Source organism: Mercenaria mercenaria, chromosome 9, assembly GCF_021730395.1.
Source record: "Mercenaria mercenaria strain notata chromosome 9, MADL_Memer_1, whole genome shotgun sequence".
NCBI lineage: Eukaryota > Metazoa > Mollusca > Bivalvia > Venerida > Veneridae > Mercenaria > Mercenaria mercenaria.
Genome location: NC_069369.1, coordinates 76,812,003 through 76,825,476, shown reverse-complemented (window position 1 = coordinate 76,825,476; position 13,474 = coordinate 76,812,003). Strand labels below are relative to the sequence as shown.

Sequence of the window (13,474 nt, the reverse complement as noted above, 5' to 3'; positions counted from 1 at the left end):
TTGTCCTAAGATCTTCCAGGCCAACAGTATCAGTAACAATTCAGACAATGTTTAAGAACTTACAGAATTAGATGATCAACTTTTGTTTTGTTTGGTTTGGCTTGAAGTTATGCCAACATAATGTAGGTTATACAGTGACTTTCCAGATTTAAAGGCAGAGGAAAACTCAAAGAAGGGATGGCTTCCTCACATATGGCAGCAAAAGGCTTCAAACTCGCGTAGGTGAGGGATTAGTATATCTAAGTCAGAAACTGTAACCACTTGGCCAGGGACATCCCCAAGCCCTAGACCATATAGTGTTTATATCAGGGTTTAGCATAAAAAATTGTTAAAATTCTTTCATATACATACAACATTTGTACATCACAGACATGTTTCTAATTTCTAATTTCCTCAGCAAATCAGAACACTGCTTTAATTAAACTTAAAACAAGTCGAGGCTTTTTTGTTTTCTTAAAAACACCAAAGAATATTTGAGAGAGTTAAGTTACCACACTTGATAATTAAACTAACTGCAAAGAAGCAAAAAATATTCCTGTCTTTACAAATTGTCTCGTCTATCTTAATGTATTCTCCATTTAGCAGATTCTGTAGAAATTAAAGAAATGCAATAATTTCCGGATGTCTTTTCAGAAAAGAAAGATGGACTATTTTTGAGTCAAGAAGTCAGGGGCCTCCACTTAAGGGTGATAAATCGGCTGAGGGCATTACAGCTTCGCTGAAGAAACTGTTTGCGCCACTGCTAAATTACACTGCTGAATGAAGGGCAGAAAAACACATGCATCATTTTTTTTAAATTTTTCATTCCTTTGTTCTAAGAACATCCAGACTACTTACAGTACTAATTTCCTCTAACAATATGAAATGAATGGAACTTACTATTTCTCTTGAAGATTGAACATTTTATTGCACAGAAAAAAACCCTATAAAATCCCTAAATTCCAAGCCCATGCAGTCCTCACATCAAATGGTGGTTTTATGCCTATTTCTGTTCTGACTACAGTCCAACTTTGTCCACTCGAACACGACCGGACTGGCAAATTTGTCTGACTTACATGTAGCTGGAGCTATCAAAAATTATACATTATATATGGATTTTGCCGGGACCTGACGATGAGTTCGGGCAAAGGGTGGTGTTTAAATTATCCAAGTTCAAGTAAACGAACATGGACTTACAAAGTTTGTCTTAAATACAGGTAAGAAACACACTTTGTATATAATTACAATGACAATATATACATACATGCTAATGTCTTATATTTCGGTCTTTGCAATATAGCTTCATTTATGTATCAAATGACATTTCCCTATGTATATCAGTAAAAAGACCACTTCCTATAACCACTGGTAACGTTATTATTTCTAACCAGGGATTATGGCAAAGGACAGGAAACGCCAGTTTTAAATTTTTGCACCAAATTCATGTATGTGTTCCATTTCAAACATTAAGAAACCTTATTACAAAACTTTGACATAAATGCACTTCGTGTATTTTAAATTCAAATGAATGTAAAAAAAATCACAATACCTCAATATGACCGAGACAGAAGCCGTTATAATTATCTTATTATTCTAATATTGAAGAAAAGTGCAAATTAAATCTCAACCATCCATCATGACGATGGCATTTTATTCAAATTTTCTAGTAATTATTCAAGCCGAGGATAAAACATCTTCTTGTTGAAAAACATTATTTTGCATGTTACATTAAATCATTTTTTCTCTTGATCCAACGATAAATCGAGTAGTAACATAGTATCATGCGTGTTCCATAAAACATGCATTTTGCAGGGATTTCTCCCTTTCTACAAAAATTACCACAAAAAAACATGAATAATGATATCTGAAAAGTTCACCAATATTAAATGTGTCAGACAAGTGGAAAAGATGGTTCAAATCCCCTAAGGGCTGCCTAAGGGTTAATGGGGATAATAAGCCAGCTACTCGCTAGGTGGCGCTAGTAAAATAAGGGGTAAACAATGCTGACCCAGATTCTTATCTCACTACACTTTGCAATGGATTCTGAGAAGAAATCAAAATATTTTGGATGGAAAGTTATACAATTACAGAGAAAATTAATAAAAAGAGGGGCATCAATCAAAGGCAGAAAGGAAGATTTGTTAACAAGGTATGTTTTTATGTTGTTATAATTAAATAATTCTCAGAAAAATAGTATTAATCCATTCAAACCTTGAGAAACCAGTACATGTAGGCCATGGTGTATATTGCAAGTTTTATTGATGCTATCTTTATTGCATCTTATTATTTGTAGATTTAGTGTTGCTTATACAAAGCAATAATACCAGAGAGTAGCCCTTTGAATAACATTTTACAGGTTAATGACTTATGCTAGCACTATATCTTGTTTGAGGAATTTATGGTGTCTATCTTTTTCTTACTTTCAGACTTTAAGCATATGACAGAAATCAAGACTTCAGGGATGAACATATATTCTCCTACCAGAACCTCTGGATTCCGACTGGTCCACTGAAGGGTTTCATCAACTGCAAGCAGACCATAGGATCCACTTCCCTAAATTGGGAAGCAATATGAAAAAAAAAAACAGCAGTTAAGAAATTTGAAAAGCAAACGGGATATAGTGTCAACAACTGTAGTTTATTCATATGTAGAGAAAGACCATATCTGGCTGCAACACCCGACGGAGTCATCAATGAACAAACAATAGTTGAGGTTAAATGTCCATATGCTGGGAAAGAAGAAATGATCGAACCTGGGAAATTGTTTCCATACTTGGAGTATACGGACGGAGAAATTGAGCTAAAGAAAACTTCAAACTACTATTATCAGATACTGGGACAGATGTATATAAGTAAAAGACAATATTGCTTTTTCATTATGTATATATTCAAGGATATTTTTGTACAAAAAATTGAACCAGATCATGAGTACTGTAACACAAAGCTAGAACTGTTCTACAAAAAGTATCTGCGGAAATAAATAGCTGATCATCTGTGAAATAACATTGATGATGATATATGTAGACATTTGCAGTACAATATGATGTTCATTCTATGATAAATAATTGTATGTAGTTGAAATAAATATATAACAGCCCAGCATTAATAGTTCATATTTCTTAGTATTTCTGCGCAAAACAATAATAGTTATGCAAGTTTACCAACAATACACCTGCGGAAATTAGCTATGTTGAAGCACACAAATGTAATCGTTGACCCAAGATTAAGTTTTGTTTTTGGCAAGTCAGATCTTAATATTTTGAAACAATATCATGTTTACTAGGTTGCCACAGTTTTGTCTTATTCCCAGGATCTTCTAGTTTACTGCTACTCTCCATCAATCCTTTTAAATGTTGTTCTTTTGGAAAATGAATTCCTTCATAACCCTTACATAGAGGTACACAACAATACTGAACCATAATCAAATTCAATCCTTTAAATAAATGTGTTTAAGTAATTCATTTGACTATTTTCTAAGACTTTATTTTGTTCTGGGTCAAATATCTAGGAAATTGCAAATTAATTAATGTTTAGGGTCAAATACCTAGGAAATTACAAATTAATTAGTGTTTATAATGCAGAATCTCTACTATATTCCATAGTAAATCTAAGGTCAGGCGAGATGATGTTTACCCTTTATTTCACCAGCGCCATCTGTGGAGATAACCAGAGGTAACTCTGTTCTTATTATCCCCATTAACCTCCACTCTACTGAGTCACTCCATGCTGCATCCTGCACCATGTTAATAAATGACAATGTCGACATTTTAGTGCCTGCATATGGCACCAGATTTCCTGAAATCCTCTGTGATTTTCTTCAGATTTAAACTTATAATGGCCCTGGGATGATCATAATTACAGGGAAATTTTTTATCAAACAAGAGCTCTCCAACATAACATATCAAGAGAGTTCCAGAAACTGCAACTTTTAAGTAGAAGCTTGAATTATGTTACATTCTACTTTCCAGAAAACAAGTTATCATCATTATAAAACATCTCCAGAGTAAAAACGACCAATTTTTGTATTTAACATTAAATTTGACTACAGAGATAGTTGCATGAAACATTAATCTTTCAACTATAACATAATAGTTATTTCTGAATCTGTAAAAACTAAAACCTGGGTAATGTGGTAGGCTAAAGTCCCCCGCCTCACCTCCCCCTCCCTCCACACACTCCTCTCCCTCTGAGAGAAAACTCTTAGTTCTTCTCTCTAAATCCTGTATTTTATAAAAAAAAAATTAAAATATTTTGTTATAACAGATAGAACCCATTCCTCACAAAACCTCACAAAAAAACATTAACTGCAAAAAATATTCTTTGATATTTTGCAGATGTACAATAGATGGCACTATATTCTAGAAAACCTAGCTCATGAACTGGCAGAAGTTGCATCAGATTACAAACAAAAGCTCAACACAAGGCCCTGGAAACTTTTTCTCTTCTTTTTTTTTTTGAAGGCAAGTCTGGCAATGTGTTTGATATCATAGGCACTCATCTTTCTGTTGGCAAGCGTGGGAAAACGAAACATATCTACAGATAATAGTACCTGGTGACTCAATGTATTGCTGTAATCACTGGCATTCCTCTAACAAATTGGTTTTTCAGATTTTTTACAGATGAATCCTTTTGGGACATTCAGTCACAAAAGTAAAAGAGGGATGGAGAGGACAGGGACAGTATTTGGAGATTGTTTTGTGTTTAGCACTCTTTTTCAACAGTATTTTAGTTATGTAACAGCCGGCAGTTAACCTAACCAATTGTTCCTGGTCTGCAAGTAACTGCCAACTTCATATTATTCAGAGGTGGACGAAATCACAAGCCCTGTTAATCATAGATCTCCACTCTCCCTACTGAGCTAAGCTGGAGAGAGCTGGAAGGTAAAGTAACTGGAATGGGTAAAAGGGACCAGTATCTGGACAGGGTGAATGAGGGCCTGAATAACTATATAGGGTTGGAGGCATAAAGTATGGACTAGTAACTGGAGAGGGTGGATGGGGCCAGTAAATGGAGAGAGTGGATAAGGCCAGTAACTGGAAAGGGTGGGGGCCAGTCTCTGGATAGGATGGATGGGGCTAGTAACTGGGGTTGGTCAGGACCAATATCTGGAAAAGGTGGACCAGACCTGTATTTGGAGAAGATGGATAAGGCCAGTAACTGGAAAGGGTGGATGGAGCCAGTAACTGGAGTTGGTCAGGACCTGTATCTGGAGTTGTTGGACTGGACCTGTATTTGGAGAAGATGGATGGGACAGGTATCTGAAGAAGGTGGACATGCCAATAACTAGAGTGAGTGAGTACCAGTATCTGGACATGGTGGATGGCTCCGAGTAACACGAGAGGCTGGGGACCAGTATCTTGTGCTTTGTATTGTTACTGTTTTTGTCAGATAAGACAAACCTTATTCATTATTGGGGAAAAAATCTGCTCTAAAAATGCAGACAGTTTACAGCAGTTTACGGCACATAAATTTCCATGTAGAAGCTATTAAGAGCCTGTGATAAAATCATACATAATTAAGGCCTGTTTATATGAAATCATTCCCTCACAGCACCTTTTTTCTGGTTTCAAGATGAAAGAAGCCATAAAAATTACAGAAACATTTAAACAAAAGGAAGCTGTCTGAACACTTTACTCAAGGCTGTATCAGCAGAGAGGTAAATGTTTATTTAGCAGAAAGTAATCAAGAAATTGATCTGTACTTCTTCTGGCTGCAAATGAAGTAAATAGACAGACTTTTAACAGAAACATTATCCATATATCACTGCAGTCTCTTTGATGAAACAGTGCTCTTCATCGAATTATACTCTGGTCAGCCTGGCAACCCAGCAAAATTGTAATTATGCCGAGGTCACTGACACACACAAAATGCATTTTTTTGTGGTGGGAAGGAAGTGTGGAAAAGGCAGTATGCTATATACCCTAAAATGACACCAAAACAGAAATTACCACTAACATATAACTAAGCCAGTGGATACTCACTCCCTGTTATCAACTACATGAAAGCTAATCCCGACTTTGCATTGAGGGCAGTATGTGCCCATCCAGTCAGCTCTCAGTACAAGTAGGATGCAAGAAGGTCAGTCACACTGTGGCAATCTGAATGTAGCAGACAATAAACATATCTTCTCACCATTTGTCCACTCCCTCAAATTTATATGCAGAAGCAGTAAAGTAACTAACCTGGAAAGCACTTCGGTGAAAAAGATTGGAATATATTACTAATCTGCTCTGAGAAATATGTCATTAAAGCAATACAAAACAAATAAACAAACAAAATGTACCAAGTGAGCTAAATACATAAATCTTCATATAATCCCAGAAAAGCAAAGTCTGCTGAGATCAAGACTTAGTGATCTGTAATAATCGCTTTCAAACTGACTGAAAATCCCTTTTCTCTCTAAACTCCTCAGAGACAAGAGATAATGTAAAATATAAAAAAAAAATCAGAAAATGCCAGAGAGATTTATTTTTAAACCACTCTTACAACTCAGATGCCAGTCCATAATGGAAACTGGTGAGCTGTTTACAGAAACTTTTTCAGTATCTGAGAAAGTGATCAACATTCACAAGGAATTAATGAAGATGTGAAAACGGTGGTAATTGGCGAAATATTATCTGCACAGTAAACAGCTGCAGTCTTGGTTCAGTTTCAGTGAAACAGTACAGACCAGAGCAACATCCTCAAGAAAGCTGGGATCTAGCCAAATATACCACCTATCATGTGGCAAATATTTTGTTAAGCATCTACTGGTGTTGTCAAAATGCTTTCTAATGTTTCTGCATGGAAAAGTGCACTTGCAGGTTAATGAAACCTACCGCAAGAATAAGTTTATGGCTCACACAAAGCGTCTGAGAGATCAGAATACAATTAGTTCAATGTTTCAGAATGAAAGCAGAAGTCCAAAACAAATTGGTAAATATACTGACAAATAGGTCTAATGATACAAGAGGGTCATGATGACCCTATATTGCTCACCTGTTAAACTTGGCCTTGGAATCATCAACATAAACATTCTGACCAAGTTTCATGGACTCTACAGTGTTAACAAGCTTTCCTTTGATCCGAGTGGTGACCTAGTTTTTGACCCCATATGACCCAGTTTCGAACTCAGCCAAGGAATCATCAAGATAAACATTTTTATCAAGTTTCATGAAGATAGGATCATAAATATGGACTCTAGAGTGTTAACAACCTTTTCCTTTGATTTGAGCGGATGACCTAGTTTTTTACCCCACATGACCCAGTTTCAAAATTTGCCTAGGAATCATCAAGACAAACATTCTGACCAAGTTTCATGAAGATAGGGTCATAAATATGGCCTCAAGAGTGTTAACAAGCTATTCCTTTTATTTGACCAGGCTGACTTAGTTTTTGATCCAATATGACCCAGTTTTGAACTTGGCATTGGTAGGAATCATCAAGATAAACATTCTGACCAAGTTTCATGAAGATAGGGTCATAAATGTTGCCTCTAGGGTGTTCATAAGCTTTTCCTTTGATTTGACCTGGTGATGTAGATTCTGACGCTACATGATCCAGTTTCGAACTTGGCCTAGAGATCATCAAGATAAACATTATGAGCAAGTATGCATCAAATCAAAGCATAAATGAAACCTTTATATGGCTGAAAGGGCCAAAATAGAAAATTTTGCCCCTTTCAGGGGCAGTAACACTAGAACCCATGATGGAATCTAGCCGGTTTTCGAAAGGAACCAAGATCTTATTGTAACTTAAGTTGTTTGTAAGTGTGGTTAAATTTGATTGTAAAATGTCACTTCCATCATGTTCACAAGGTAAAAAGTAACAAATTTTGGCTCTTTCAGTCATCAATCAGGGGCCGTAATGCCGGAACCTATGATCGGATCTGACGGATTCATCATGGAATCCAAGATTTCTGTTAAAGATATTTTGCAAGTTTGTAACAAATCAAACCATAAATAAAGTCTCTATATGGCTGTAAAAGCCAAAATAGCAAATTTAGGCCAATACAAGTTGTGTGCAAATTTGATTAAAACTGATTGTAACAAGAGCACTGCCTTGCGGGTGCTGACGCTCATCTGATTTTTTTTGTGTAATAGAAATATTGTCCTACCCATGATTTTCTAAGTCTAAAAAGGGCCATCATTCTTGCAAAAAGCAGAATAGAGTTATGTTTCTTGATGTACAGTGTCCCACTTATGATGGTGAAAAACTTTGCAAGTTTTAAAGCAATAGCTTTGATAGTTTATGAGAAAAGTTGACTTAAACATAATACTCAACCAAGAAAATGATTTTCTAAGTCCAAAAGGGGCAATAATTATTGCAAAAAGCAGGATGGAGTTATGTTGCTTGCTGTACAGGGTCAGCTTATGATGGTGAACAAGTGTTGCAAGTTTCAAAGCAATAGCTTAGATAGTTTAAGAGAAAAAGTTGACCTAAACATAAAACTTAACCAAGAAATCTGATATTTTCTAAGTCCAAAAGGGGCCATAAATCTTGCAAAAAGTAGGATGGAGTTATGTTTCTTGCTGTACAGGGTCAACTTATGATGGTGAACAAGTGTTGCAAGTTTTAAAGCAATAGCTTTGATAGTTTAGGATAAAAGCTGACCTAAACATAAAACTTAACCAAGAAAACTGATTTTCTAAGTCCAAAGGGGGCAATAAATCTTGCAAAAAGCAAGATGGAGTTATGTTTCTTGATGTACAGGGTCTGCTTATGATGGTGAACAAGTATTCCAAGTTCCAAAGCAATAGCTTTGATAGTTTAGGAGAAAAGTTGACCTAAACATAAAACTTAACCAAGAAATCTGATATTTTCTAAGTACAAAAGGGGCCATAAATCTTGCAAAAAGCAAGATGGAGTTATGTTTCTTGCTATACAGGGTCAGCTTATGATGGTGAACAAGTATTCCAAGTTTCAAAGCAATAGCTTTGATAGTTTAGGAGAAAAGCTGACCTAAACATAAAACTTAACCAGGCAACGCCGACGCCGACGCCGACAACCACTCAAGTGATGACAATAACTCATCATTTTTTTTCAAAAAATCAGATGAGCTAAAAATGTTGTCTATCGTGTTCACAAGCCAAAATACCAAATTTTGGCCCTTTAAGGGGCAATAACTCTAGAGCCTATAAATGGATCTGGCCAGTTTTCGAAAGGAACTGAGATATTTTGCCAATACAAGTTGTGTACAAGTTTGATTAAAATTGATTTCAAAATGTGGTCTGTATCCTGTTCAGAAGAAACTGTGGACAGACAACGACGGATGACGGACAGACGGACAGACGGACAGACGGACGATCACAAAAGCTAACAATTAGTTTTCACACAAAACCTGCATGTAACTTGGACAAAAATGTTCTCAACACAGATTTTACTAAAAGGAAACATTGACAAGACTGTGACAAACTTGCATGCTTTTGTAAAATTTATGATACACAGTAATTTGAAGACCCACTCTAAGATATAACCCTCTTTTAACTCCACTACAAACAGGGAGATAGGGAGAACTTTTGCCTCCCTAGGAGTACAAAATCTTTCCATAATTTTGAGATGTTCCCCATGACCTACTTTCATACTGCCGGATTAATACACCAAATTAAAAGTCATAAAACCCACCTGCTGTTTGATAGGCAGATAACGCTAGATAACCAAGGTTAATACACATTTTCTACACATGGGGATATCTGGGTATTTCTGTTTCTCTTTAATTATTTGCACAGCAATCATACAGAAAAGGAAAACTGATTATAGATATCCCTGTTTCAAAAAGCAATAAATTACAAGGTATCAAATCAAAAGTAGTATTTCATGATGAATGGCTAATACTAAAGTACTGAATGCTATTAACAAAAGCAAATTAGCAGGAAAATAATATATATACAAGTCTAATGTATCATAGTAAAAAGTATGAATATTTATCCCTGTATGAAATAATGACATTTGCTTTTCACGGAAATTGCCATATCCTCACAGTAAATATCATTGTTATAATAAGAGCTCTGCAAAGTGGGTAATATACACATGAAGTTTAAGATCACAGGAGGAAGAAATAAAATTCAAAGAAAAAAATTGAGTGTGTGTGTGTGCCCGTGTGTGTGCGTGGGTGTGTGTGTGCGTGTGTTGCATGAGCACAAGAAATAAGAAAGTTTTTGTTTGGCGGTAAAGTGGTGGGGTGGGGAGGTTGTTGGGTTTTTTTTATTGTTGAAAGCCAAGGGAAAAGAAAGACAGTAAAAATGTAGACTACAGTACTCTGCATATTGCCTCATCAATACCCACCTTGTTCCACGTTTCAGTATCTTGAATAGTTGTGCTTCAGAGACAAATTTGACATTTGCACTCAAATGTAACTTTCACCTACTATTTCCTTTAAATGCTTCCTGCACTCCATCTCATTGCAACAAATCTATGTGCCAAGTTTGAAATATATATCTTGAATGTTTACTGGTTATGCTAAAGACCTGAAATACGAGACAGACTTGACCTTTGAGCTCAATTCATGACCTTGACCTTTGACTTACTAAACGTGTTCATGTGTTCTGTAAATAATCTCAATCCATCAACGTAAATGCTAAGTTTGATGTCAATACCTTGTATGGTGATTAACTTATGCTCTGAACAGGAAATATTTGTTTGTTTGTTTGATTTGGGTTTAACGCCGTTTTTCAACAGTATTTCAGTCATGTAACGGCGGGCAGTTAACCTAACCAGTGTTCCTGGATTCTGTACCAGTACAAACCTGTTCTCCGCAAGTAACTGCCAACTTCCCCACATGAATCAGAGGTGGAGGACTAATGATATCAGACACAATGTCGTTTATCAAATAGTCACGGAGAACATACGCCCTGCCAGAGGATCGAACTCGCGACCCCGAGATCCGTAGACCAACGCTCTTACCTATTGAGCTAAGCGGGCGGGTGAACAGGAAATATGAGGATAAATCTGACCTTTGAACTTCACCTGTGACCTTGATCATTGAGCTACTGATCTGGTTCATATACTCTGCATATCGTCTCATCACCACCTACTTATATGCCAAGTTTAAAGTCATTATTCTGAATGAGTACTAAGTTATGCTCCGGATTTGAAACTGACGGACGGGAAGATGGACAGACATACACACCATCACACAATACATCCTGTTCTTTTTTTTCACTGGACATACAAGAAGTCATTTAACATTTCTCTTTTCTTTTTTTTTTAATTGAACTGTTTGGTATAAAAGCAAAACAAGTCCGACTCCAAAAATCTCAAGCTCCAAGGTCACTCTTCACTCAAGACTCAAACTCAACGTTTTGTAGTATGTCCCTGACAGCCAAGGGTTTAAAATACTAGAAGAGCCTCTACTACATTCCCAGAAAAGATATGTCTGGGGACAATATTATTACATATTTGTGGAGTTTCCCTTCTCTAATTTCCTGCCAAAGCGCATCATCCAAACATTTAAGTATGCATCTACAGTGGAGAAATGATACTTGTATGTTAACTGGTATCACCTTTCTAGAATGTAACTGATGTCACTACAAGGACTCATTATGACAATCATCATCTTCCACTCAATTACAAATTCTTCTTATGCAGTTTCTGCATTTTCCAGTTGCTATGAACAAGCAAGTTTCTATTGCATCCATAGGATGCCGAAATAGCATAATATGAGAATACATAACAGCACAGAAATTGCCGATCGCCATTACAGGTTAAGTACCTAAAGTCAATTTTTTTATCATCATATCAAAGTTCCCGACAATATGTGCAAACACTAGAGACCCTGAATACAGTTTTATATACTGCAAGACAAGTAACCTTACCTCCATCATCTATGAGGTGCATCTGTATCAGTGTGGGGTCCTCATTGTGTTCTTCCAATACAGTGTCATCTGTAACTGATAATGTCTGAAAAACAAACACAAAATTGTTACTTAAGATTCAAGAAATAATACTGACACAGTGAAGTCTGTTCCAGACAGTTTTAAATGCTGTTTTCACCTTCCTCATCATTCTGCTATCTTCTCTTTGTCAGCACTTTGTCTAAAACTGGTTAATTCTGAGACTGTTAAACCTTGAAACTTGGGTTCCAAAATCTGGGGACTAGTCTAAGAATGCAGTCCTGTCAATGGTCAAATCCACATCTGACATCAGAATCAACCAATCAGATGCCTGAGCTTATAGACTGGTCTGCAAACTCATGTTTTTTAAGCTCAGACTTTGGTTCCACTGCTTTTGTGAAATATTTAGTTAATTCAATGATAAATCTTCAAACCATTCTCTTATCTCTTCTACCCTTCATAAGGAAATCATTCACAGGTGTATTACAACTTATTTTGATCAGTTCCTGATGAATGACTTACTGAACATTAAATGCTACTGTCTGCACTAATGTTTTTCATATGTTACATAAATACTAACAATGGTTGACAACTTGGCATACATACTTTCTACTAAGCAAAATGTTTCATACAAAATTTCCTGGCAACCTTCTCACTGAGAAAATCTTGGCAGTACCTTTTGGCATAGCACTACTAGAATATGATATAGAAGCCAAATCATGACATGACAGGGTGGAATGATATTTTGCAGCACATGACTATGCAACATGTGCAAAATGCATTCCAGATAGCACAACAATGCACACTGACCAGTCATTCAAGGTCACAATTAAGTTGATGAAGAAAATGCTGGATTTATTCAAGACTTTGAGTAATCGAAATATAAAAAACCAGATGCCCACAGGCAACATATCAAGCCTGCCCTTTGACCTATAACTGTGACCTTGACCTTTGAGATAGTCAGTCTCATTGAGTTAAACATTCGTGCAAAATATAAACAGGATTCCTCAATGCATGTCAATGTTATGGGCCGGATAAGATCTGACATGACTTTTGACCTCCAATTGTGACCTTGTCCTTAGAGATAGGAATCTCGGGTTTGGGCATGACACTGTCTCACTGAGGTTAACATTCATGCCAAATATAAACAAGATTCCTCAATGCATGTCAAAATTACGGGCCAGACAAGATATGAAATTACCTTTGACCTCCAACTTTGACCTTGACCTTTGAGATAGGAACCTGGGGTTTGAGCATGACACTCCATCTCACTGAGGTTAACATTCATGCCAAATATAAACAAGATTGCTCCATACATGTCAAAGTTATGATCCGGACAAACTTATCCGAACGGACAGACACACGCACGCACAAACGCATGCACACTCATACACCGAACAACCATTTAGACAACTATGTCTTCGCATCAGCAAGCGGGCTTGACAAAAATCAAGAAATCAGCTAGTGGGGGACTGCTGTTCATTTGTTTTGTCGAATTTAAAGTCACATTGACACAAGTTTAGGTCATATGGCAACTTTCTAGCTTTTGATGGAGGTGAGGAAACCCCAGGTGCCTCTCCTGGCATAATTCCTGGCACTTGTGGGCACCTCGGTAGCACCAACTTTCTAAGCCAGCTAGATGGCTTCTATACATGTAGGAATTCTCTGGGTGTGTCAAGTTTTTTT

The 13,474-nt window shown here is 36.6% G+C and overlaps 1 protein-coding gene and 1 long non-coding RNA gene across 3 annotated transcripts in view; one reads left to right on the top strand and one right to left on the bottom strand.

Annotated features, from left to right (window-relative positions):
* The window catches only part of LOC123547522 (daf-12-interacting protein 1-like), a 115,846-nt gene that overhangs the window by 53,294 nt on the left and 49,078 nt on the right, over positions 1–13,474 (bottom strand). For both annotated transcript variants that reach the window (XM_053551773.1, XM_053551774.1), the window contains exon 5: positions 11,771–11,855. In XM_053551773.1, coding sequence (XP_053407748.1) covers positions 11,771–11,855 — 85 coding nt within the window. The remainder of the gene's footprint in view (positions 1–11,770; positions 11,856–13,474) is intronic.
* On the top strand, positions 1,921–3,078 carry LOC128559600 (uncharacterized). Its single transcript, XR_008372491.1, has 2 exons — positions 1,921–2,128; positions 2,406–3,078. It is a non-coding gene; the product is annotated as an uncharacterized LOC128559600 (long non-coding RNA).